At 36.2% G+C, this 27,971-nt stretch overlaps 2 protein-coding genes across 10 annotated transcripts in view; one reads left to right on the top strand and one right to left on the bottom strand.

Annotated features, from left to right (window-relative positions):
* Positions 1-9: 9 nt before the first annotated feature.
* Positions 10-21,750, top strand: NSUN6 (NOP2/Sun RNA methyltransferase 6). 6 transcript variants are annotated; one of them, XM_057383524.1, is made up of 14 exons: positions 13-53; positions 469-636; positions 1,442-1,509; positions 2,817-2,910; positions 3,613-3,768; positions 5,410-5,492; positions 6,208-6,317; positions 8,978-9,131; positions 10,606-10,687; positions 11,662-11,781; positions 13,502-13,646; positions 15,333-15,481; positions 16,291-16,416; positions 19,531-21,749. In XM_057383524.1, exons 4-14 carry the CDS (start codon positions 2,836-2,838, stop codon positions 19,777-19,779), a joined length of 1,449 nt encoding a protein of 482 aa, XP_057239507.1. In that variant the 5' UTR covers positions 13-53; positions 469-636; positions 1,442-1,509; positions 2,817-2,835; the 3' UTR covers positions 19,780-21,749. The 6 variants fall into 6 exon arrangements, with proteins under 6 accessions (XP_057239525.1, XP_057239507.1, XP_057239515.1 ...); XM_057383532.1 differs by having other exon boundaries at positions 21-53; positions 491-636; XM_057383542.1 differs by lacking the exon at positions 469-636 and having other exon boundaries at positions 10-53.
* Positions 21,751-21,853: 103 nt separating this feature from the next.
* Positions 21,854-27,971, bottom strand: part of CACNB2 (calcium voltage-gated channel auxiliary subunit beta 2) — a 244,026-nt gene continuing 237,908 nt past the window's right edge. For all 4 annotated transcript variants that reach the window (XM_057383566.1, XM_057383574.1, XM_057383583.1 and 1 more), the window contains one exon: positions 21,854-27,941. In XM_057383566.1, the coding sequence (XP_057239549.1) occupies positions 27,456-27,941 (486 nt within the window). In that variant the 3' untranslated portion in view covers positions 21,854-27,455. The remainder of the gene's footprint in view (positions 27,942-27,971) is intronic.

Raw genomic sequence — 27,971 nt, 5'->3', positions numbered from 1 at the left:
GGGACACTTCCTGCTGCCGCCCCGGAGGAGGCGGGGCCGGGCGGGCCTTGGCGGTAGGTGTGGGTCGGGCGGCGGCTCGGAGTCTAAACGCCGCTGCGGAAGGGCCGACCGAGGTGCGGCTGGGCACCGGGCGCATTTCTCCCGGCCCCGGCCCGCGTGTGCCTCGGTGTCCGTCGGGGCTGAGGCGGCGGCGGCGGCGCGTCTCGTTTCACTGGGGTGCGGCCGCCTCCCGGGTACCCCTGGGTTGAGGCATACGGTCTCGGGGAGGGTGCGAAGAGCAGCGTGTCCCTTTCCTCCCTGCTCCTTGATGTTCCCTCTCCTAACGAGAGGTCGAGGGAATAAAGGCGGGAACCCTAGATTTCCCCCCCCTCAGCAGTGAGCCGACTGTGGTGTACCTCGTGTGGGAAMGGGTGGGCAAGGAAGCTTGGAAATTGTTGCTCGGCATTTGGTTCTGGTTGCGTTTGACAGCTCGCAGTGTTCCTGTACGTAGCTAGATCAAAGCCCTGGTCCGGCATCACGTTCTCCACTGCAGTTCCCCACGGAGGCACATGAAAATCCGTGAGGAGGTGGTGAATAGGGAGGGGATGCTCCCTCAGTGGCTTTCTTCTAAAGTCCGTCAAGCCTTTCCTGGGCAAGGTATGCGGCACAGCAGGTCTAGGGGGAAAAGTCTTTCTCGGGTATCGAGCCTGCTTCCTGCTGAACGTTTGAAGTCTGACTTGCACTTGACAGGGCAGTAGACAGTCTTCCTCATCAGCCTGGCTTCCTACTGTGTTTGAACTTACAAGCACCAGTCCTATCCCACCTCAGCTATGTTCCCAAGCCTGGAAGATTGCAGACTGTTCAGTCTTCCCGTGTTTGAAAGCTATCCCTATGTATCATAATCACTTTTCCCTTTTTGCTAAGCTACCTTGCATCTTTTCTGAGATCATGTCTACAGAAAGGGCATATGTATTCTGCTGAAGCAGAAGGTTATGTGGGTGTGCTCTGAACCTCCAGTCCTGCGGTTGTGACATTCCCAGTGGTTTTATACTTTTGACGGCTCTTTCTAACAGCAGAGTTGTTTTTCATTTGTATATTCAAATAGTTAATTAATCTCCCTGAACTAAGTACATTTGTATTTTTTTTAAAGGCTAGTTTATTAGGTTTCTGAAGAAAAAGCTTCCCAAATGTGAGACATATGGGGATGATTTTTGTGTTCTGTGATTTTTTTTCCTGTARTGTAGGCATTCTATGACAACAGGCACATGATATGTCACATTTTCTGAAATGTTAAAACTCAGCTTTAGTGATTTCGGTTGTATCAACTGGTGTAGTAGTGCTAGATTGTAATACTGTTGTAGTACAATTAGATTCCCTGGAAATAGCAAAGTAAATTATTTGGGCCATTTTGTTAGGTTGTAAAACATCAATTAATTAAATAATGGTTTCTTTCTTTCAATAGCTGCTAATGTTGCGAATAAGGCTTTGAAACTCTCACTCATGAAACTTGGCCTTTGTCTGGACTCAAAAGTAAGTCTAAATAAGATCACATTCTTCTAGCATTAAGATATTAATTGAATCAGAAATTTTAAAAGCAAAAAAATATTTCTCAGGGGCTTTGTGTGATGAAAGTGACAAATAGCCTCTTATTCAAATAAAACAAATACCAAGCATTCCAGTCTCTTTTCTCTTAAGTATATTTAGTACAATGAAAATGTATTTTAGTAGTCAAAATTCCTTGTTACAAATGGAATAAACCTAGAGTGATGTTCTCTCTGCCATTTAAGCTGCTGTAAGGAAATTTAAATGTTTAGGAAGTCTCATTTCAGACTGAAGTGTATATAATTTTTCAAAATACAGATAATAGATGGGTGGGCAGATACCATTTGGGAAGATAACTGTATTTTRTTACCTACAGAGAAAAATGGTAAAGAATAAAATCTCTATCAGGACTGAATTACAGTAAGACTTTTTAGTTGGGCTTTTCAAGAGGATTTAAAGCAACATCTTGAAATTTCCAGTACCTTTTATCCATGCATTTTTTTTCTCCAGAGAGCTTGAAGATTTATTTTAGGGATCATTTTTAGGATTTAAGGAATTTCTCTTGCATTAATCCTTCACTATTCCTACTGTGAATTTAACACAAACTCAAGTGAAAGCTTACTTAATTTTTTAAGTATATATGTGAAAAAAAAAAAAAAATCATTGCTCACAGTCATACACCTCCCCCTGTTTTGAAGTTTGGATAAATTTGAACTATGGAGTAAACCTATGAAGTTAAGCTTGACAAAAAGAAACCTGACAGGGAAAATTGAGAAGATTATCTCTGAAAATGAACAGATCTGAGGATGGATTAGAAAATAGATACAAAATTTAGGACTTAGAAGAGTCAAAGCTAAATTCCATCAAGAGCCTTTGTGAGCGCATTCTGGAGCTCTGCAATTCGTTCTCCCCAGGGATTGCTAGGGCAACTTTAACAGGACAGGGTTTAGAGGTGCTAACACTTCCTTCTCATTTCAAACATCAGTGCAGTAGCCCCAGAAGGTCTGGGTTGGAAAGATGTGACAGCAAGGAAAGGAGTAACCTTGTTGTAAGGTGACTGCAAATGCTGAGCATGTTAGTGAACATATTTTGCAGTGTAACTGAGAGTTGTGTTACAGTCATATCCTGATCAATATTTGGAAATTTGAGTGCAATAAAATTGCATTATTAAAATAAGAAGAATAAGAAGCCACAGCTTAGTTTGTGGGTACATCTTCTGCTACATTTGTAAACTTAAAGAATACGATAAGAACTACTAAGGAAATACTTCGCTAATTTCAGTTTCTTATCAGCAGATTTTAAAAATAAAGGAAGATGTCCTTTTTCCCTAAAATCTGTTTCCAGTATGAAGTTGAAGAGTATCTCAACACAGTGTTCAGAAATAATGAGGTATGTGACATAGTTACTACTAATCATCCACAAATAATCAATTTTTTTTGTGTAACTTTAATATCTTACAATAAAATACTGTTTTCACATTGGACACAGAGTTTCATATAGAAACTACTTTTATATTTAAAATATAAAATTAGTATTTATGCCCATTGGCTTAAATTAACATACAAATATTTAAATTAAGCATAAATCAGATAATTCAATTTTGGATCCCATTGAAGAATGATCATAGATAATTAAGCACATGTTAACCACATAATATTGACAAGAACATCTCTTACCCAGATGTAGACCACTACAGACAATCTATTAATTCCTAATGCTAAGGATGGCATTTTTTAAATACCAATTTTTATGTACATTTTTATCTGTATGAAAATTTCTAAGTTTTGAATCTACTCTTCCATTTCCATAGGAATGGTCTTAGTACAGTATCACAGAGCTCTCTAGCAGTTGCTGCAGACTGTTTACAGTGATTTTGCTGATAATGCTCCTTTTCCAAGAATTTTTTATTAAGGCATTTATGAGGCTTCCAGTGGAATTAGGCTTCCAGACAGAGCCATTCTTCACTATTGCACACCACACAACCATATCCCTCAGTTTCTACAGAATGTTTGTTCAGTGGGGTTCTTTGGCATTGAGCAAGAAGCTTCTATGTGAATCTCTTAATAATAAAATCTCTTCTTTCACTTTCAGCTTATCACTGCTTTAGGTACAAAGGAGGCAGAGAATAAATACCAATCTCTGTTAAGTCATCTGTCTCATCCACCAGGTTTTACAACTGTAAGAGTAAATACCCACTTGGCCTCAGTGAAACATGTGAAAAAATTGCTGTTTGAAGAGATCCAGAAGGTTTGTGCAATTTCTTTGTTACAGAAAAAATAATAGGTATTTGATCTTTTGCCTGAACCTTTTCATTACTGGAAACTGTACCTTACCTTCAAGCATCCACTATTATTAATATTATAGAATCACACTGATATCGTATCAGCATTAAACATTAAATGAAAATTTATTGTGTACCAGTATCCCTTCTCTAATACTTCCAAGAAAGGCAGTAACAGGGGGAAAAGACATCCTACTCTCTTTCACATAACAGACCCATATCCAAACCTTAGATAGGATTGAGGTACTGCTGTGGAAAAAAATGTAAAGGTATTAAAAGTCTGTTGAGAAGTTGATAGATAAAAAGTGTAGTTCAGTATGCTGTCTTCAGCATGCTTAGAACACTTCCATTTAAGATTAAAGGAGAATGCCTTTAATCCATTGTAAAAACTGTTCAGAAAAGTGAGAAAATCARTATGTTTTGGAAACTGGAGCTACAGTGATGCCCTGCAGCTACTGTAGTTTCTTTTTTAAAATCTGTTTTTAAGCTTTATATAATTTTCTGGATTTTTACTTAATTTATTTATTTGATAATATGTAAAGTATTATGTTTAAGAAATGTATTATTTTGAAACCGTGTCCTAGATCTTCATTCTGTCTAAAAAGATCTGATTCTTCTTCAAGTAAATTATTAATGCTAGTGGGTGTAGAGAGAGCTTTTGCATGACAGGAGCCAAGACATTTCTGTGATGCAAAGGCAGTTGACACTGTTCTGCTGGCTGGGATGGTAATGAGTTATGCTAATTTTAGCTTGATTGTAGAAATCTGGAAATGGGTATTGCAGGGTTATATTTTGCTTCAGGGGAAAAGGCTTTGCTGAAAACTGACTTAAGACCAGCTTTTCACAAACTTTTTGTATTTTGAAGTGTGATTACATGTTGGAAAAGGAAAYGCATAAAACTTGTGAAGAGTATGACCATGGTTTGTTTTCTTTCTTAGGAGAAACTAWTTATTAGATGCAAACTGATTTTTGGTTTCACATGTTTTAAGGTTATAATTTAGAAGGCTCAGGTGAGAARACATCGTCTTGTTTAAATCCAGGAACCTTTATAAAATGGCAAGGTGTAATTTTTTGGGGGGTAAATACATAAYTCAGCTATCAGTACCCAAACTTGGGCTGACAAGAAAAATGAGAAGTATTGCTAACCTAGCCTATTAAGTAAGACAAGCAGTGCATGAGTGGAGTTCAACAGTGGCTTATAACTAATAGCATCAAAGAGTTAACAATTGTRGCCAAGTTCCTATGGTGGTGTTACTGTGTTCTGATGACAATATAACACAGCCTTCTTCCAGAAGAAAGCAAAAGCCACTGATAGGTTTATGAGTGTCAGAACACTCTCCCACTCCATGAAGTCAGTTCTCAGTCTCTTTATGGTCTTGTTATTTCTGAATTTATTAAATATTTAGTCTTTTACACCAGTATTTTTAATATAGACTGTCCCCTTGCACACTATTTATTTCCCCAGTGCTTTTAGCTATTTTCACTACCTTTGTGTTTTGTGCTCTACAGCTATAGATAATGAATGGGAAAACGGTTTTCAGTCTAATTAACTATTTGAATATTAGGTTTATTAATAGTACTTACTAATTTATTTTTTTTTAATGAAGCAGCAATTTAAAGGACTAAGCATTCCGGTTCTCGAGCACCCGAAACTTCAGGACATTTTATTAATTCCTGTGATTGGACCCAGGTTTGAAATTTTCAGTCTTTAGCCTTAAATGTTGTAACACAATTTTCTTACAGATTTCTTGTTAAACAGGTATAATAACTAACTCACTATAACTGAGGCACAACATTTGTAACATCATTTGTATCATGATCTGATGGCCAGTCCATATACTAACCAGATCAGAGTTCTAGTCTTGAAAAAATGAAAGAAAACATAGAGTTCTCTCCTTATTTATAAGATTAATGTTTTTAAAGGGAAAAAGTGACATGTTCATGGAAAGCCAGGTAGGTGGCAGATAGAAGAACTAAACTTTTGATGTGGAATTTAGAACTAWAGTACAAGCAGAATTTTCTTGCACTGGAAGGTATCAAATGGAATCAAGAATTAGTCAGCAGTTGTTAAACACAAAAAAAATCACTCCACAATCATCTGGTGTAGGAAGGGGTAGAGGACTATTTCTCCACCCCAGTAAAATCTATTTGTGTTCTTGTGTCAGGTTCGTAATAGTGGCAGAATGTGACAGAACCTGGATTACTTTGAGGATTAGTTTTCTTCCTAACTCTTCCTTTTGATTTCTCTGGGACTAAGCTAAATCTTTTAAATCTAATACATGATAGTAAGCTTTTTCTATTATATTCTGACAAAATCAGTACTTATGAACTAGAGTTTACTTGGGGAGTATTTGGGGTTTTTTTTCAGTACTTTTTTTAAACTCAACTACATTTTGTATTTCTAGGCGAGATTTAAAAACACATGAATCTGAAGTCATAGTTGGAGCCCAGTGTGGAAATGCAGTACTTCGAGGAGCACACGTTTATGTCCCTGGGATTGTATCTACCTCAAGATGTAAGAATTCTTTAAATACATCCAGTTAAGCTGTAAAGATGGCAGAAAAAGTGTCACCCTTGGATAATAGATAAATAGTGACATGAAATTGTTTTTGGTTGTCAATTGAAATTAATCTTACAGTTGTAATTTATGTTATTCACACTTTTTGAAGTTTTTCTGGCTTTTTTTTTTTTAGGATTTTTACTATTTTTCATTTTGCTTGTAGTAATTATATGCAATCATTTCTTATCTGGCCTGCTTCAAATTTCTTTTCCCATATGTAATTCCTAGCTGAAGTATTAGTTCTCTCTTGTTTTTTATTTCAAAACCTTTTTAAAGTTTTAAGTTCAAAACCTTTTCAAAGTAAAACTTTTTTTTTTTATAAGAGCATGTTTTTTACTACTGAATACTGTAACTTTTAATATGGATGTTCAGTTGCATAAACTTACAGAAGTTGGCTACTTTGCAGTCTTGTAAAAAAATAAATGGGATGTCAGATCTGGATCGTGACTGGATGTCTCTTGATTATTTAATACTGTTTACAGATGTGTTATTTCTTCAGTCACAAAGCCACTTAAATTCATGATTCTCTTAGATTTTAAGTTACAAATCTGAAATAATCCAGATTTTCGTTTTTCTAATCCATTGATGATTCATTTGATATTCTTTATATAAGAGAGATATAGTAAAAATATTTTTTTCATTGATGAGAAAAATCTTCAGTTTTTATGTCAGACTCTTAAGAAATGGAAATTAAGCACCAGTGTCTGTGAGACAAGATAAAAAAATCTACATATGCATGCAACCTATTTTTTTATTTAAATGTTAAATTAACTTTATGTAAAACCAGAATAATTTTGGATGATTCACTTCTATTATTCTATTGTGATGAGATCTAGTAATCATCTTGATTCTTATTATTAAACAAAGTGAGTCAGAAAAGCATTTATCTAGTCATTTTGTTTCCTTTCAGGAAAAAAAACCTTCCAGAAGTTTCAAGCATGTGCTTAAGTCCAAATCACCAAACAGGAATGTTTTTCAATGTAGGGCTTGATAATAAGTAATGAAAGAAGTATATTGCCATAGCAGTTGTTGAAACTGCTTATTTAGAGAGCCCCATAAATACTCAAATCCTTCTTTGAGTCATCTAGTGATTTATCATAATTACTGCATATAATTATGCATGTAAAATCAATTCAAAGAATTAAAGATACTATAAAACTTTAGGAACACTTCAGGGGAATTGCAGATGAGAAAATAAAATAAAAGGGCACACTACCCACTTGATGCCAAATATAATAAGTCTGTATTAAGCACAGATGGTTTAACTAGGTAAAAAAATAGTACAGCAAGAACACATATTTAATCACTGAACTTGCAACCCAAATGAGGGTAAACTAATGATCAGTGACTTTGAGCTTAATTTAAGTAATCAAACCTTAACTTTTACATTTATGGAATGCTAGTATAATCTAAAGAAACCTTAAGAACTCTATAGGTCTAATGTATTTTGAAAGGATGATTGTCAGCAGAGAGTGAAAGAAAATAAATTATGTTTGAATACTGCAAATATCTTTGGCAGACATGCATGATGGAAGTTATATTGCTGCAGGTTTTTGTTCAGTGAAGTTTAAGCAGACAGTATTACTGAGAAATCACATAATGTTTTGTGTCACAATATGTAAAAAGTGTAAAAAAATATTTTCAATGGTTACACAACAAATATTACCATTTAAGAATTTCAGGGCACTTGGCCATAATCAAAAGGCCACTTGAAAATGGAAGGACTAGTCAAAGATTTACTGGAAAGCTGAACTGTCATTTAGTCTTGTATCTTCTGGTTCCTCCAGCCTGTCAGTCAGCTCAGAAATGCAATTTTGTAATTTTTTTTTTTATTGCTATCAGGAGAGGCCTTTATTTTTTAAGCATATTTTTCAGCCAGTCAGCACACACAGCTTGCTCACTATTCTATRAAATCGCCTAAAGTATTCCCCTTTTCTGTCTATTTTTTTTTCTAACTCAGAAAATTTGTTGAGTCTTTAGCATTGCACTTCTAGAGTTTGGTGTATACTTTACTGAYCTGGTGGGTTTTAATTGGAGATAAAAAACTCTCTAAGAGGATTATTGAGAACAGCAGTTGCTTTAAATGGAAGAGAGCCAGACCAGAACAAGAATCTAGAATCACTTGTGTCAAAGTAATAAATAGAGAAAAAGCAGCTATAGCTATGTTCTAGGTAGCTGTTGAGAGATCATTAGATAAATTTAGCMCTCCTGTCTTTGTTCAGTAAGGGTGAACAAAGTGCTTGATGTACTTCTGTGCTTGGAGCACACATGGAGGAACTGGATCCTGAAGAGTGYGCTTAAAACTTACGGGTGACTCTGTCATGATAAAATAAATAATGTGCAGGTTTGTGTAGCGTCTTAGGAAACAAGACACAGTGCCTGACTTGCAGCTTGGTGTCTCTCAATAGCTCCGGTTGTTTGGTAGCCGTCATGCACTGTGTAAAATTTTCAAGGTTTAAATCAGTTAATCTTCTTGGATTAGATTTAGAAAGTGTGAAGTTTGGTATGATAGAAACGTTGAAATAAGTAGTCTACTAAAAACCCTAAATTACTTGGKCACTACTGTTTTGTTAAGCATCATAATGATCTCAGACTTTCCATTCCTCTTTTTGCAGTTGTGAAAGCTGGAGATCTGGTTTCAGTGTATTCAGATATTGAAGGGAAATGCAAAAGAGGAGCCAAAGAATTCGATGGAGTCAAAGTTTTCCTTGGAAATGGGATTTCAGAACTCAGTCGCAGTGAAATCTTCAGTTCAAGTGGCCCACTGAAGTAAGTCCATAGTAATTGCAATCTACATGTTTGCAAAGGAAAGGAAGAAGATGGGGAAACACTGAATTATTTTGTACCCTATGTGAAGCTAGAAGATGGTTTTGCATGTTGGGATTTCCAGTATTTTTGTGRGAAGCTGTTATTTTCATAGAGGGATCTAGATACCAATTTACTTGAAAGGAAGGAAATAAGTGGGAGTCTTTTTGTAATTTATATTTGATCAGTTCAATAATACCAAACAGAAGTGACAAATGTTCTCACTGTGGCAAATTTGCATTTTGGTAAATTGTGTTGTACTACTTCTCCATTTGGATGGAACAGAAGTGCAACCTTGTCAATTTTTTTCATCTTTTAAAAATACCTGTAGGGGCTTGTTGTTTTTTTTTTTTTCTTAGTGGAACAAGGGACAGAACATAAGGTCAGATATCTTTAAAAAATTGCTAACATTTGCCAAAGTAGTTACCTATTTCAAGATTACTTGCTTTTCTGTTTCGTTGATGAAGCATACGGTTTATTCCTCTCGTGTCACCTAAAACACATATAAAAAGTAATATGGATATGGACAGCAAATTAATGACCAAGACTTTACAACCTGAGAACAAACTACAAAATTTGCAGTGAAAAAAGGACATTGTCAGAGAATTTCTGATTTATGAGAGCTTAAATATGGTAGAAATAGTGGTAGGATGTACCTGTTAAGGTGGTGACATTGAAAAGCAGTGTGTGACRCTAAATCTGGTGTCTGCAAGTTTGGTTTCTTGCATCCTTCCTTCTTGTTGGACTATACAGTACATATGCAAACTAATATCGTTCTCTTTAGTAATCTTCTGTTTGCTGGCTCATTATTGCTTTTTCATGGTTTTTCTCTTTGTTGTTATCCATTTCCTGGTACATTTGGTTTAACAATGAAATCTGCATCAGAATTTCACCCATGCTTAAAACTTTTAGGTGACTTCTAAGTTCAAACTTTGGCTTCACAGGCAAATCAGTGTTCCTGCAAGAYTTTTCATACAGCATTTCTATAGTTATTTGACTGAAATCCCAGACAGTTTAGGAAATGAAGGAAAATCTAAATAAGAAATCATATGCCAGTGCCTTAGTGCATACACATGGCTAGCCAAAAGCAGTTATGGTTTGAAGTTAACATATTTAGGTCTGGTTTTATGCATTTCTTTACAGTATCAAGGCTTGGATTAGTCTTGGTTTATCCGGTGTACAGAACCAGAAATTTGCTTTATGCAATTTTATAGATAGTTCCAATTTATAATGTAATATATTTTTTTGCCGTGATTTACTCAACTTAATGATTTCATTTTAAAGAATATAATATTACAAAATTGTAGAAGTATTTTTCTTGTTTCTTCATTTTTGTAAGATTGTTTCAATTTGCTATTTGTAAGCATAATGATTTTAATTGACTTACATTAAAATTTATTAAACTGAGTATTTGAAAATGTTTTTTCTTGTTTTTCAGGGGGCTGGGCATAAGAATGATAGAGCCAGTCTACCTTAGTCCTTCATTTGACAATGTGCTCCCTAGTCATTTGTTTTTACAGGTATGTTTGTTCCAAAACCAAAAGTCTTTACTATTTACAGAATAATGAATATTCTCTTAGCACAAGTTCATGGTTTATATATTCCTTGTGCATTGTAGCACCTAATACAGTCTTTGGATTTGAGGAAAACAAAGCATTTTAAAWGAAGTCAGTATCTACCTGTAGGTGGTTTAATCATACTGTGTCTGAGATAGAGTAAGGTATTTCAAAGTAAAATAAGAGTTTCATTTAAAAATGTAGAAATTCCTCTTGCCCAGATACTCTGTATAGAACTATTAGTGTGAATCTGTCTATGAACTCTGGAATATGAGACCCTTTCAAGGAACATAATTCTGTAGATAATCAGGAAAATCTCCAAATACGAGGTTGACTTTMATTTAAAGACAACTTTAAAAGATTTTCATAACTTTGTATTGAACTAGAAAGAAAATATTTCCTTATTGTCTGAGGCGCAGTACTGTGAACAATTATTGCATATTATTTCTCTTCAGTGCAGCTGTTTATACAGTTAATAGCACAGTTCAGCATCTTGATACTTTAATACAGCAAGCTTAGACTCTGCCTTTTGATCTTACTGTTTTTATTGCGCTGCACCAATACGTTAATATAGTAAATGTTCCAATAAACAGGTTAATATAAAGTATTTGTAATAAACATAGCTGCTACTGTGTCTGAGCCAGTATCACCTTATTTGGAATTTTAGCACTGTAGTCTCCTCAGTCATGAGCTCTTAAATTTCAGTCACAGATATTGAGATACAGCTTTATTAAAAAATKAGCCACTGGAGACTTCTGATGTAAACTGTCACTTAAATATAAGGCAAATAGTTCATTTTCTGTTAAAGAACTGAGAGCAGTATCACTGATATCTTCACTGCTGAATGCATTATTTTTTAAATGAGTTTGTAATTCCTTAATAAAGGAATTGATGTGGGGTATAAGGTTTGAATTCTCTCATATTTGTTTTTATGATAGAATTTACCTTCTGTGGTTGTGAGCCATATTTTAAACCCTCAACCAGGAGAGAAMATTTTGGATATGTGTGCTGCACCTGGAGGAAAAACAACCCATATTGCAACATTAATGCATGACCAGGTAAGAGAAGTCTTTTGGCGTTTTCTAAGGAAGGGTCTGACCACTCTTCGTTTGTACAGCTCTTTTCACTTAGCTGTTAAAATGCACAGATAATTTACAACAGCAAACAATGTTTTGACATTTTACTTCCCAATGTATTTTTCTACACATCAGTTACTGAAATGGGCAACAGACCATTTTTATCAAATATTCACCACCACCTTTAGAACCTAATTTGCTACAAAATGACTGTTGAAATATATTTMATTTCACTTTTTAACATGTTATTGAGACCTTTTTAATCATAGAAGTTTTTACATGCAAGGAAAACTTACGCAAAAATATGCTGGRCTCATGAAACTGAAATACATAAAAATCAGGGGTTACTACTGTTGCCAAAGAAAACTAAAAAAGAGAAGAGATTTAGATTAGATGTTAGGAAGGAATTCTTTACTCACAGGGTGGTGAGCCCTGGAACAGGTTGCCCAGAGAAGCTGTCCCATCACTGGCAGTATTCAAGGCCAGGYTGGATGGGGCTCTGAGCAATCTGGTGTACTGCCCATGGCAGGTTGGTTGTACTAGATTATCTGAGATTCCTTCCAACCCAAACCATTTTATGATTCCATGATCCTTTTATCTCTTTATCTTTGCAGTACAGCACATGTGCAGCAAATCCACTGTTCTTGCAACAGACATAATTTTGAAGCACAGTCAGTTCTTAGTGTACATGTGCAATAGGTTGAATGGTGTTAGGGGACAAGCAGTGGCACTTGGTTCTTGAGAGCTCTTGAGAGCTGATTTGGCTCACAGGAGCTGACACAACCTAGATGCTTTCTTACTTCTCARTACTGCCTAACATGACATACAGATAACAACTTATCTTTACTGATTTTTTTTGTATTTCTTGAACTGTCTCTCAGTCACGTTGCCCTTCTATAAGCTTCTAGAAACCATCCCTAAACAGAAAAAAGTTGTTTTCTCAGCATCTTGTATTTGCTGTAGCAAGTCTAGTAGAAGTTTTTGGTCATTGTGTCTTTCTGTTCTGGATTTTAATGATGCTATTGTTTATTTTCCTTTGTGTTCACAGATTTCATGTAGCAATTAGTGATGTGTGTCTGTTTTGATGTATTTTGGGGAAGAAAAAAGAAACCATATTCTTACATAAAGGGAATAATATGTAATTGTGATTTCTCTCCCCCTACCTCTAAATTTATTCTAGTATTTACACTGTTTCCTCAAGTAACTTGAGTGACAACTACTGCAAGTATTATGAGTCTGAGCAAGTCAGACATGGCTGTGGGCCTCATTTCCTCAGCACTGAGCTGTATTTTGATCATATTTCCTACTCTCTCCATACAAATTTAAAACCTGTTGGGCTGTTTTACTATGTGTTTGAGGCTTCTACCCTCTTTCAAATGGTTAAATTTTTATCTTAATGCCCAGTTAAGGAGTTCAAAACAAGCAAAAAGAAACAAACAACAAAAGCACTTGCCAGAAGTCAGGCATTACAGCATCCCTTGGAGTGACASTGCCGAGCAGGCGGAACGCGCACAGCTTCAGACTAACGTGGCTGTCATGGACACGTGTGAACAAGAACTGCACAAGTATGGATTTATGAGTAAAATGATTCTGCAGGGGATWTTATGCTTTATACACTGCCCAGGGTGAGGGAAAGGAAATGAGAAAGTGGACATCGGTTTAATCCCTACGCTTTTGATGAAAACTTGGGGATTTTTTTCAGGGTGAAGTAATAGCCATRGACAAGATAGCTAACAAGGTTAAGAAAATCAAGCAGAATGCTGAATTGCTACAGTTGAATTGCATTAAGGCCTTTTGCTATGATGGAACAAGGGCTCTTTCAGTTGAGAAGAGAGAAGATAAACAAGGTAAAATAAACAATTTTGGTAGTAGTAGCTTTTAGAAGAAAATGTTTTGTAAAAATAGTATTAAATCTGTCACAGGTCTACAAGTCCTTGAAATCTGGGCAGATACCTAACCTGCTTCAGCACTGTGAATGTACTTTTATTTTCTACTCTTTCGTGATTATCAGCTTCTCTATGAAGCAAATAGAAAAGTAAAATCACCTGTCCTTGTCACAACCTAATGTTCTCAAAGGAAATGCATTTCTTTTCTGGATAATACTGAAGACTGAAGAAGCCTTGAAGTTTCTTTCATGATCACATTTAACCCCATACTCGGAATTATCTGACCTAGCCTGAGAAAARAAAAAAATTGCAGACTTGCGTTGCTTTTCTGCTTCATAATCCTGATCAGTAAAATGGGGTTATTAATACTTAACTCCCAGGAGTGCTGCCAGGTTTAGTTCATCTGATGTTTGTTCAGCTGTTCAGGGGAAAGTTAAATACAAGCACAGTGTATTTTAAGTAATTTCATTTGCTTTTCTGAAGTGATGCAGTTATGATATTGGTTCTGTTCCCATGATGGAATGATTTAAACMGTATCTGCTGCCTTGATTATTTTTAGTTTGTTGTGCAAAGTATGCTGTTCTTTCTCACTCTATTTTATCTCAGTCACTGGTTAGCCTAAGTAGGAATCAGATTACATAATTCACCTTCTTTGTCCCTATATATTGCAGTTATTCCTGCTTTGGAGGAACAAAGGTACTTTCTTAATAGTCTCGTTATGAGCATTAAATATTGTAGGTGGCAAGTAGCAATTACAAGAACAAGAGCAAGCTGTAATACTGAGAGATCATGAAGGCTTTTCTGTACATCCCTGCAAGTAACACATGACATATTTTGAACATTTTAGTAATGGATCAGAGGTAGATAAACCAGATAGACTCRTTTTTGCAGTGCAGGAACAAGTTAGGTAGCAGTAGTGTGATAATACAAGTTTGGCAGCAGTAGTACCTGGTGGTGCTGAGCCAATCTCCCTAGCACCAAGGAGATGGGAACTTYTGGGCCTTGAGCTACAGGATTAAGCCACAGAGATTAAAGGATAGGCTCYGCATATAGAAGATACATATTGTCATCCAGGTAATAGTCAGAAATAGTGCTTATTGACTTGTTCTGCCATGGAGGCAGCATGACTCACACGTTAGAACTTGCAGTAGTTCCTGTTGTTATGAAGTGCTTTATTTTCCATGGATATGTATGCATCAAGAGATAGTTATCATATAGGCAATTATTATAAGGCAGACTCAATAATTAACTGCAGGTTTCTCTCAGTAAAGGTTTGTCCACTTTTGAGCTGACTGTGGTTCTTTACAGCCTATATGTACAACTCTGTAACTAGCACCTCTGACCAATATTTCAACTTTTTGTATTAGTTTTACATTTTACTTTTACATTACTAAATTAAGTTTAACAAAAAATTATTGCCTAAAGGGATCATTTTTGAGCTCACAGAACTTAAACTGTTTCATTTTCTGGGAGACGAAAATTACCACCAGCAGTGCTGAGACTTGTCTCTAGCTGAGACTAGTTTGCAGACACGCTATAGCACATAAATGTTTTATGTCAAGGAAGCAGTAAAAGCCTGTTCTTATGTMCAGTGATTTCTCAAGGAATTAAACAGCTACATTCTACATTACTAACTGCTTTTTACAGAAGGACCTCCATTCTTACCAGAGTCATTTGATCGAATTCTTCTTGATGCTCCCTGTAGTGGGATGGGACAGAGACCAAACATGGCTTATTCCTCAACTTTAAAGGAGGTGACCTCTTACCCACCACTGCAACGCAAACTTTTCACTGTGGTATGTGTTAAACATTGAGTTGATCAGCTTAATTGAACATAAATGCTTTGGCAGCATAAAACTTACCAAAAATGGTGCCTCATTTCCCTACTTTTTCAACAGCCAGAAAGTTTTAGCGTCCTGTTAACCTCTCAGCTTCACCAGATCTGTTGCTAGGTGAAGTCAGTTCACTGGAGCCTGGGAAAGGTATATGTAATCCATAGTAAATAAAAACCTTTGTGGTTTTTTTAATACACTCAGTTTCATCAGTTTTACTTAATAAAAATCACAAGGGTCTAAGTCACAGAGCAGGTGACTTGGGAACATGCTAAGCAGTGTGCTTTGGCTGATGCTGAAAGAGAAGATGAAACTTGTCAAAATCTGAATGATACATATTCAAAGTGAATGACAGCTTGAGAAGCAGCATAGATATAGCTTCCATGCCAAATATATAGAAACAGTTGACATCTACGATAACTGACATAAGTATTGTGTATCCGTGGTTGGCAGCAGCTGGTGAAAACARACCTAATCTGTCTGGGATATGCAGAGCTGTACAAATAACAAGATCTTACAAGGTGAATCATCTCAATGACATTAATAAACTGCACGAGCTATAATGCCTATTTGTAAAGAAGAATCTTTCTAATCCATGTTATCCTTTGCTGTATTCTCTGAAAGGAATTAGTATTTTAATGCCTATCTTAGAAAGGTTCGAGTTTAATTAAGTGCACAGTTTTAATATTCTAGGTATGGGGTTTATTAGTTAATGTTGCTTAATATGAAGCTTCTAAATTTAAAACTGAGCTATTGTTTATTTCTCCCTGCAGGCAGTGAAGTTGCTGAAGCCAGGAGGTGTTTTAGTATATAGTACATGTACAATTACACTTTCTGAAAATGAGGAGCAAGTTGCTTGGGCTCTGAAAACTTTTCCATGTCTCCAGCTTCATCCACAGGTAATATTATTTTCAGRGTACTTCACATAATCTGGTGAGCTTACTTTGGAACTTTGTAAAGTTATACAGTATATTTGCTATCAATAAATCTCTTTTTCACCATGGCAAATTTTAAYTGCTGGATAGAAAAAAGGATTTCTGGGGCTTTTTTAAAGTCTATTTTTGTGCTTAATTGAGCTTTATTTAGGAATTATTAAGTAGTTTCCCGCTATGTATTGTGGGGTATTTTTGATTTGTACAACTGTCTTTTATAATACACCAGGGACAAAAGATAGGTCAGACAGGTTAAAATGTCTCTTAAAATTTCTTTAATGCATATGTTTTATTCTCTTGCACATTCACAGGAGAGGTGATTTTTTTTTAATTAATGCCACTGAAGTCATAAAGTATGGGACATAAATGAAAATAAATTTGTTTTTCAAGGAAGGAGGATTTTATATGTATGGGAGCTATCTTTAYTTACAGCTACCTTTATTTGCTTTATTTAAAGGAATGAGGGAAAGAAATTATTTCAGGCTTAGCATCCCAAGAATGTATGTTATCTTTTTTGGAGTCAGTGTCTACCATTAAGATGTCTGGGGGGAGGTAATATGTAGGGAGATGCTAGAATATTTTATTTGTACTACATACCGTTCATACAATTCAGAAATACCTGTTACCTTCATTAGTACTTCCAGGGGGTTTATCATCAGACTGTATGAGTCCCACTTCCTCTTTGATGATGTGATGAGCTGGGTGGGGTAGTTGTTTATCATCGTGGCTTTGAGCAAAAGTCTAGCTCTGATACCTGTTTATCTTACTTACACATTCTGTGATGACTTGTACCTGTCTTAAGAAACTTAGATGAATCTTTTACCTGAAATTTAAAAAATATATACAATAGCTGTACAATGAAAATATATGATGTCTGGCTAAAGTTAACAGAACTGAAGTTCTTCAAAGCTTTGTGTGTTCTTTCTTCTGTCTGTTTTCTCACCATCCATTCACTAGGAATTTTTCAATTCCAGCCATTTCAACTGAGATTATACATTTAACCTAACAGCATAAAAAGTTCTTCTCGATAGAATAACAAAGCAAAACACAAGCCCTGTTAACTCAAATGCAAGATTAATTCTTGCTTAATACTTTTCTCACCAGTAATATCAGTCTTAAATAAWGCACACACAAATGCCATAGCTGTAAAAATTAACCTTTTATGTATAGTATATTTTAAATGACATGACACTGAATTGTTTACCCACATATAATACCTTATATACATTTCCCCAGTAGTGTAAACTAAGGTGATCTTTTCCAAATGGACAGGAAACAGGAGTCTAGAGTCCACTTACCTCATGTTCCTTTATGTATTTATTTCCCATATTCTTTAGTGTCAGTGGACACCTCCTTTTTTATCCAGTCCACCGTTTCCCATTTGCTCAGTTTGGCAACAGATCCTGGAATCACACTGGTTACTGTGGGCAAGGAAAACACAGGAGATAGAGCCATAGGCATTGTTCTTGTGGTGGAGGTTACCACAAGGCCGCTGCTCCTTTATGCCAACTTCCTCTTGGGAGTTTACACGGGGGATACTGTAGATCAGCTTAAAYGCAGTAACTTAACTGGAAGGCAAAATGAAAAGGTAGAGGAAAACACTGGTCTGCCTTCAAGCAAGTTACTTGAACCTGTGGAATACTGTTTTCCCTAGACTTTCACCTTTCCCTCCTTCTATTACATCAAGTTGCTACCCTTGTCTCCCTTTGTATGTTACTTTTCTGTCAATTTGCAATAGACACTTCTTGTCTTTCGCCTGGAAAGCATTAAAATCYTGTAGAGGGAAAGGAAGAATCAGTCTGCACCCCCTTGGCTGCCCAGCTTTCCAGCATGCAGTACGTGGTTAAGCAGCTAACTCACATCATGTGCTGACTGGGTGAGCTCATGTGTTAGCAAAGTGTGATGGCTGAAAAAATGCTCTGCTGTAGGCTGCATTATGGACTACATTAGACTAGATTGACARAGGAGATCTATTTTTGATATTGCAGTGCCTGCTTTTGCACACTTTGTTCTGTCTCCTTACTGAATCCATTGAAAGAACAATCCAGCTAAGAATTAACTTTTTTTCCAGGAATTAGGGAATTAAATAGAAGCAGTCAAGGCTACTCACAAAAAATACTGAGAAAAAGGCTGTGATTTTAAGTCATGCTCTCCAGGATTTTGAAGGCAAATGTCATCTTCTGAAATTGTTCCTTTCTTTTTTTCTCTGCCTCATAGACATGCACATGTAACAGTGGTCCCATTTTCCCTTTAGTCATATTACATGACTAGAAAATTCAAAGTTATATTTTTCTGCTGCATCAGCTGCCAAAATGATGCCACTTCAGGCAGTAAAGTATTCTGGAGGCTTTTAGTCTCTCTAGTTGAAGTTTTTACTTTGAAAACCGCAAGTATTTTATGTTGGACATTAGGRAGAATTTCTTCACAGAAAGAGTGACTGACCATTGGAATGGGCTGCCCAGGGARCAGCTGTGGTGTCACTGTCCCTGGAGGTGTTTAAGACTGGATGTGGCACTTGGTGCCATGGTACAGTTGACATGGTGGCTTTAGGGAATAGGTTGGACTCAATGGTCTCAACAGTCTTTTCCAGCCTAGCTAATTTTGGGATTCTGCTGCTGTTACCGAGGATATAGGTAATAGGCTAAGGACTCACTATTTTTGACTTAACTCATAGCTAATAAGTCAGTACACAGAAGTATGACCATTTATGAGGGTCAACCTAAACCCTTTAGACCAGTTGTCTGGTGGTAACGGCTTTCTTGTGGTGTTTCAGCCCTTGGAGTAATAAATTTAGAYGTGTGCACCCATCCCCAACAAGTTCTCTAAACTACTGAGATAAAGTGGATGAGGGGCATCACCACCTCCTCAAAATATTTTGAATCTTGCATATATGTTTGTATAATGGCCAGATGAAGGCAAGAAAAGAAGCCCCATTATTTCTTAATCTCCTGGTGTGAATGATACAAATGAAGCCTGCCCTGATTGTTAGGTGGTAGCTCTGCATATACTCAGCAGAATACATTTAAGGCTTTTAAGAACTTTAGAKATGTAATAATTTGCTTTTGTTTGTTACTTAAACAGAAACCTCACATTGGAGGAGAAGGCATGAAGGGAGCTGGACTCTCTCTTGAGCAGCTGAAGCTACTGCAGAGATTTGATCCATCTGCTGCGACATTGCGAGGAATGGATATTAATTCTTTGCAAGATTCCAGAGAAGATGAGCTGATTTCATTGGCAAATAAGGACTGTATAGGATTTTTCATTGCAAAATTTATTAAATCAACCATAAATAAGGATTTGGGAGTGCAACCTGAAAAAATACCTCAGTGAGTCTAAGAACAGTTCAGACGTGAAGTGCCTTTCTTCCTGCTGCAATGTTACCAAGCCAACGGGCTGACGGCAGGGTTGCTATGGCAGCACTAAAATCTGCCAGCTGTTCTGATGGGAAAGAGCCACAGGTTGCAGCAAGAAAGTCATGGCTGGGGGAAGGGTAGTATCATTTTTAAGTCTCCYTCTGCTTCTGTATTTACAGCAGGTCAGTGCCTGAATGACAACCATGTTCACTCGTACTGTTGTCTGTTCTTCTTTTCCCTTATCTGGAGCAGCAAGCGTAGGAAGGGGATGTAAGCCACTTTATGAAATGCAAACATAAATAAAATAGATGGGAGCTATTACAATGRATTTTGGAAAGGGTAGTTTCTGTGGAGGTTTACCAATGGTTTCCCTAAATAGTGCTTCTCAAAATGCTGCAAGGTTTTACAAAAAACTGTTTTATAAATTGATACTTAGAACCTCATTTCTCTTTTATTTTAATACAAGCAAGATTCTCTGTACACATAGTATATACACAAAATACGATTAGGCTTTGTAGCATGTCTTTTATAGCAGCATGAATATATTAAACCATCTCACTCTGGGAATGTAAATAAATATTRTTTCAACATCAAACTTCCCATGCATAAACTGTATTGGTTCTGAAATAGCCTATTAGACTGGCTGACAAGTGACAATTTTAAAATCAAACATTTGTAACAGAAGGGGCTACAGTTGTGATTAATATATCAAAAGACAGAAAACAATGCAGAATACCATCTGAAATGTTGCAAATCACCTTTCAAACAACTAAGAATATTAATTCTTTATTGGTTAGAAAGCATCATCACCAGCTAAAATCATATGAAAATTGAAACTGGGGAAGCATGCTAATGAGAACTGCCTTAGTACATTGCCCGAAGTTTTAATAATCTAAATTTCCTAAAGATGATAGATGTATCTGAAAATCCTGCTTCAGTTCCAGTTTGAACAGTATTCTCTTTTCTCAGTCCTGCTGGAACTGACAACARCACTAAAACTAGAAGAAAAGCTAAGTACAATGGAAAAACAGAAAACTGACACTGTGTGTGTTTGGTGCTTTCCTCTCACTCATCAATTTCCAGTTTTAAAAAGCATCTGAAAAGTCTGTCTTTTCACACGTAACTATTTGGTTGGATTACAAAGAGCAATAGTTCTTTTATCATTTGTCTTTCTACTGTCAGAAGTGCTTTTTTATTTACTCRCAATCAAAACAATCTATACAATCCTCTCAGTAGTCTGGTTGTTTACTTGTATTTTCCATAAATGTTTTGATGCCCTATGTTTTCTACTGCTCTTCAATAAATAAAAACCAAATGTCTTTTCTGGCCTGCCAAGGTTGACTAGTACATTCTCTGTAAGGCCTATCCTAGCAGGATAGGAACATGGAATTCTTGTCTACTTTATTCTTAGTTATTCCTTGCCAKTAAACACAACATGTCTAAAGATGATTTAAAGTAATTTTATTTCATCTGTAGTAGATGAAATACCTTMTTTAGAATCATGAAAGTTCATACAGTAGTCTTTCTAGTCTAAATATGGCTGAAACMATCACCTGGTAACAAAAGGGATTAATCTTTTATTGTAAGTACATGTTGAAATCTTTAACTCAGTGCTAGTAAAAAAGCATTTCTTTTTTTGCAGAATATAGAAATTTTGTAAACATTAATCAGCACACATAAACTATATACTGAAGTTTGTGTATTCATATTAAGTAAGGAACTTTATCTCCAGTTTTAGTAGCAGGATTTGTGCAATGCTGAATTGGAAAGAATTAAGAGTGCTGAATTTCTAGTGGAATATTTGTGGAGACTTCCCCCAATTTCTTTTGTTTTAGATGACAGGCTTTTCGAAAAGGTGACCTCACTTGATTTTATATGAAAAGTTTCTTGGGGGTTGGGAAGAAAAGGTAACTAACTTGCAGTTAATTCCAGTGTAATTGCAGAGCAGTTTTTCACCTGAAAAAAATGACTGGTACATGAACTTAAGCTGTTAGGGTTGTTTCTGCARAAGTCAACTGCTAGCCTTAAAGAAGCACCCAGCCTATTGAAAGGACAGCCCTCAGCTGTTTCATCGAGGCTCCTCTCTGTTGGTTATGGGGGAGTGACTCCTCCATCAGGCAGTTCAGAACAGAAACTCAGTTAAGATGCTCCATGCCTTGAAGGAGCCAGCATCCTTTCTCTGACTATAGGTGGGCTAAGTTACATGACTAAAGTTGGATGGGTGCCCTTTTTTTCCTCTTCTTTTCCAATCTTACCGGGACTTTAACTAGAAGTTGTAGGAATACTTTCTCATTGACACAATTCTGACATATTGTGTATATATATTTTAAACATATCATACAATTACTTTCCTGATAGTCTTTATACACTGAATCATTGTGCTTCACCAGCTGATGCTGAAGCACAATGGAATATATATTTATATATATATATTTTTATATATACCATATGAGATATTTATATATTAAATTTAAAAAGTTATTGTCATGAAATATTAACCCTACAAAATAGATTAGGCATGCAATCAGATTCTGTCTTTAAGAAAGTCTGAAAAGTAGTTTTCTCTATTTGCAGAAATAGTGATGAATAATAGTGCCAAATCTAAATATCTGTYTTGGTCAGTATAAAGATACTAAAATAGGCAGCCTCATATATTATGAAATTATGATACAGCTTTTTCTTTTTTCAGTGTTGCAGAATGCACCAATTTTTAGAATGACAGGTTTCACACACTTTTTAAAAAATGGGCTGGTAAAGGTGATCAGCAAGAAATTACTTTAGAGTGGGTAGTTTAAAATATAAAGAACTTTGKTTTTATGTTTGATTATGACTAAAAAGTTTATGAGCAAATACAATTTTGTACTGCTAAATTCATTACAGAGTAGGTATGCATGATTGATAAAAGTGGCAAGAATAAAGTAAGAAATGAGAATATGGATGAGTTAGAAGAACCTGCTTAATCTCTATTATATCTGATACAAATCTTTTCTGGGGCTGCGTAGGAATACATTTCTCGGGTGGTAAGTTATAAAAAGAAACTGTCTATAAAACTACTGTAAGCTCATATGTAATAATTTGTTATATAAAAGTGGGGAAATAAATTACAGACAAATTGCCAAGCAATAAAATTGATTGAATAACATTTGATTAAAAACATTCACAGTAAAAATGGCATCCACATATTTTACAGATGATAGAAAAACTAAGATTTTGGTGAAAGATCTGCAATAAAGTAATAAATATAAGTAAATGTACACCAGAAATRTTATAATACACTCTGAAAAATAATTTCTTTGTTTAGACTTTATAATCAAGTTTTTTGCAATGTGCTCAATTTTTATGGAGGGAATAGAATTAAATTAAAACACATTTGGGAAATAGCTTTCGGCCTGATGTGTTAAAGGAATCAGAGGTCAAATGTAACCWCGAATCAAAATAACCTTTGAAGAGGCTTTAGTAAGTATTAAACACAGGAGGTGGTTTACAYCAGCTCTTTTTCTTTGAACAGACATTGATTAAAAGCAGTCAGACCGCTCACTTCATTCCAGCTGAGGGAATGATAATGGCTCCCCATTAAAAGCTTTGCAGGTGTCACAGAATGTGAGCATGACTTTACAAACCAACAGAGCTTAAAAATTGTAATTGGCAACTGATTCATAAAAGAAAGTATTAAAGGGCAGTGTATTAGACCTGGGCAGGAACTGCATGTACAGGATGAGTAACCATGTATGCAGGGAGAAGTAAAAAATGGGTCTCTCCCTTTATTCAGGGTTTAGTGAGTGGAATTTGATTTCCTCATCCTCCAYTTATAATTAGGGCTATAGGTTAAGAGTTTACAGATTCCTGTGAAGAGGTGCTCCACTGAAGCTCTTTGTGGCTTTAAAACTGATCTTCAGGTCCACAGCGTGATGAGAAACTATGTATTTAATTTTGTTCCTTGAGAAGCAAAAATTATGAAAWCTTTTCAAATTTTCAACTCCTGATGCCAGACACAGAATATGAACTCATGAGCATTCTAGAATAATTGAAATTCTAGGCAGTAATTTATGGATCAATTTAATAAAAATAGTTTCTTTCAGCTCATAACTCCTACTGATGCTGCCTTTATGCACAAACCTGTTTACTTATTCCTCCCCACTGTCCTGTCCCCTAGCAGGTCTAGAGACTTTCACTGACACCTCCTTTCAGTCCCTCCTCAAGAATTCTCTTTCATGACATCTGTGTGACACTAAACAACTGGTAAAGGACACATTAAGGCTACTCAGCACTGGTGTATATTCATTCGAAAAAACCACACAAAAAATAAGGTTAACATCTAACGTACACATGCAAATTGTGAAATTCATCCCATTCCTTCCATATACTGGAACTCTTTAGAAAAGCAGAGCTGAGCTGCCAAGACTTACATATCACTTAGCTATTTTACCTTCCTTCCTTTCCTTCTCTTTCGCTCCTTTTATTATCTTTTTAGTTCTTTTGAATGGAAATTTTACAGGTTGTTTTTTACCACACATACATAAGAAGAATCTGGAGCTCACTGGGACCTCAACCATTKCTGAGATTCAAAATCCCTGAAACCAGATACAGAAATATGAACTCATTAGAATCCTAATGCAACCAATAATACTACACTTTCTATTGGCAAAACTTTGCAAAGACATTTCATCACAATAATCTTTGATATGTCCTCCAGTTGGAGTATTTTTAAAGCTTCTTATTGACATAACTCTGTTAAAGTGCTTTTCAAAGTAGTGCTCAGCAGGCAGGTGGTATTGTGCAATAYGTGTAAGCTCACATTACAAATGATTTGTCACTCTTAAAACAGTAACTGAAAGAAAGTATCTCAGCAAGGCTAATAAAACCTATTCTGTGAGTCTGCCTAAGAAATACACGTGTTTTTTAATGTGTTGTCTATACATAAATAGCAGCACTATATAAAACATGATTCTATGACTAGCTGGATTTGGATTTGTCTTTTTTTGTGACATTTATACTCCTTGAATCAATACATAGGCCATTCTTAAATACTAGGGCTTGGACTATGCTCTTTATTTTCTCATTTCTTTTTCYATACAAAACTACCTGTGCCTTAGTTTATTTTATATACTACTCAGTGCTTTGAAATTTTGCCAAATATTCCTTTAAAAATACTTTAAGAAAGCTGAAAAATAAACACTCTCTGGAGAAAAAGTTTAAAAAAACCAACCAAACAAAACTAACAAACAAAGCAAAAAACCCCAAAACCAAACCAAAAAACTAACAAAAAAAAAGAACAAAATATTCACGGTAATGAAGTGGAATCACTTCTTAGAGGACATAGCTGTCATGAGTTGCAGGGAGCAACAGCTTTTACTGCAGCTGGTAAATTAGCTAAAGCCAGGCCAAACAGAGCGAGACAATATAACTTTCTTACCACTTACATGTAATCTGATATGGTTCAAACAACAGTCTTTTGATGTCACTTTTCACAGACACCCTGAAAATTCTCTTGTATCAAAAGCCACTGTTCATGTACTCTTCTATATTCATTTAGTAATACAACATATCTACTTACCTAGTCTTCCTTTCTCTACAAAGACATTTAGTGATGTTTAGAAAACATGATGAGAGTTTTATTTCTAGAAAAATAACCTTTTTTCCTGTGTTCCCCACAGTTCATGCTTTAAGCCAAAACCTACCCTTGAATAACCACAACAGTCAGCAGCACTGGGAGGAATGGCCAGAAAACTGACAGCAGAACTTCCCACTCTTAGGTTGTTGTAAAAATGCTTATAAAGCATCAGAGAGAGGGTTAGGAGAGGAAGGACGAGAATGTTTAAGGGAGTTTCTTGGATGCTGGGATAGGAGATTGGAGAAAGCATGCACCTGCCATATATCTTATCCATTTCACTAAAATGATAGTCAAAATCAGGCAATGCTGATATTCCCARAACTGAAATAATAAATAAAAATAAATTCCAGCTAAACTAATTATTATCGCACTACAGTCTTTATATAATGTGCTATTTACAGGGAAATACAAAAAGTATTTCATTCATACAAGTACTACAAAGACTACATGTGATGCAGAACAGCTTTTACACTAGGCAAGGGTATGGGACCTGGAGTCAAAAATAATGGTGAATTTCCCCCACTTACCAGTGCAACAGGTGTTCAGTGCAAAACAAACTGTGTTCACTCCCTTTGATTTCAATGCATTTTCCCTAGAAAGCTCCTAACAGAGTCACAGTCATTTTTCTAAGCTCTCACCAGCAGCGCAACAGCTTAGGTGAAGGAAAAGCAATGAGCTGGCTGCAGAGTGGGAACGCAGAGAATTGACAAGTGTAGAAAAAGTGGAGAAGCTACAAAAATTTATTTTCCAACAAAATAACTCTCCACAAGCTGTGTAAACTTTTCTTACTAAAACAAATACTCTAAAACACAAAGGTTTTACATTTCCAGTGAAACTCACAGTAACATTTGCCTGGTTTTACTCTCCTGAAGTCTCAACAAAGAGCCAGCAGATTTATGCTTTCCCAATTACCTGGGTCATGTTCCCTGAATGCAATTTGGATTTTTAAATTAATAGACAGAACGCAGAAACAGACTCGTTGGGCTTTTGAGTAACCTTTGTTGTCTTCAGTAGATTCTCACAGTTTGCTGCCTAATGTGCACACACACACGAACGCCAATCCACCACCCACACACTCACATACACACCTCCAACATGTGTGCTCTGTTTACTGACAGTAGAACAAMAATTAAGCTGTGCCCATTGCAATTTAGTGACCTGAACAGAGAAGAATAATTTATAGTGGTAAGTTCACTATCTTTACCATAACTTTAAAATGCAAAATTGGGTTTGCARGGACAGCATAAGGTATAAGAGTTACACCCTTTATCTGAAGCACTCATCCGTATTTACAATAAGCTTTCTGCTACAGAAGAAAAGTATTTAGATTGAACACTGTTACAGATTTCCTAAGTGAGGCTAGTTCCAGTTGCCAGTAATTCAAAAGCAAATCTGCTGACTTGGCATTAGGACTCTAAAACAGTGTGATCAAAATTATATAGTAAGAAGGTGTCTGCAGAAATAACATTTATAAACTGTATATACAGTACACAGTACCAGTACATAGAAAATAGATTTTGACTCCATGATCCCCTGTGTGTAAGGCAAGACTGAATTCTGTCTTCATACGGAGACCACCAGAGGTACAAGCAACAGAGTGGTGCTTAAATCAATATGCAAATCAAGTGCATACAAATTAAAAATCAGAGCAGACAAAAAGTTTTTGACTTTTTTATGTGCTGATCCTGGCTTGCTGAATACATGGGAAGTCATTAAACATCAAATGTACCTTTTTTTTAAAAAAACACTAACAACACCTTGATGGCAACAGATATTGTTCAAGTGGCAGCTACCAAAAACAGCTTGAAAAATGTCATAGTACAACATCAGGAACTCTTGAGTTGTACTACACTAATTCATATAGCACTAAACAAAAAAATAAGTATATGAATATTCTATTTCATGCTATTGCTATGCGAGCAACAGCAATACAAATCAGCATACAGAAGGATACCATATGTTCTGCAAAGAAGAACCCAAGATATTTTCAAGGGGCATTGTTACAAGACTTCAAAGAAAAACAAGACTGCCAGAGGCAGAAGTTACTGRCGGATGTAAACATCCCTGTTCCACTCTCCTGCATCGTTACGTTTTTTGGATATCACTTCCCCATCCTTGTCACAATATTGGTCCCTCGATTTATGCCGACTGCGCTGTTTGTTGCACTCGTTGTGGTCCTGCTCGCGGTCCCTCTCCTTTGAGCGATGCCGGGATTCTCTGTGTCTGTGATCACTGATCCCATGGGACTCGTCTCTGTGATTATGGTCCCTGTGAGAATCGTAGTGGTCACCATGCTCGTGTGTGTAGTCCTCCTTTGGCTCTACGTAAGCTGAATCTCTGCTGTCTTGTGTTTCTGAGTCAAAAGTTTCTTGCCTGTGAAGGCCTCTGCCGCCACTGCGATGGTTGTGGTGGCTGGAGGAAGAGCTGTGCTGGGATTTCTTGATGGGTTCGACCCGTGCTTCCTCTTCAATGTGGGAACCGCTGCGCTCAGGGACCGAATGGTCATTCCTCTGCTCTCCTTGAGATCCCTGCTACCAGAACCAGCAGTAAGTTCATGA

This window comes from Malurus melanocephalus, unplaced genomic scaffold, assembly GCF_030028575.1.
Source record: "Malurus melanocephalus ecotype Western Australia unplaced genomic scaffold, MMel_1.1 scaffold_14, whole genome shotgun sequence".
NCBI classification, from domain to species: Eukaryota; Metazoa; Chordata; class Aves; order Passeriformes; family Maluridae; genus Malurus; species Malurus melanocephalus.
The sequence above is the reverse complement of the archived record's forward strand: the minus strand, read 5'-3'. Positions and strand labels throughout refer to the sequence as shown.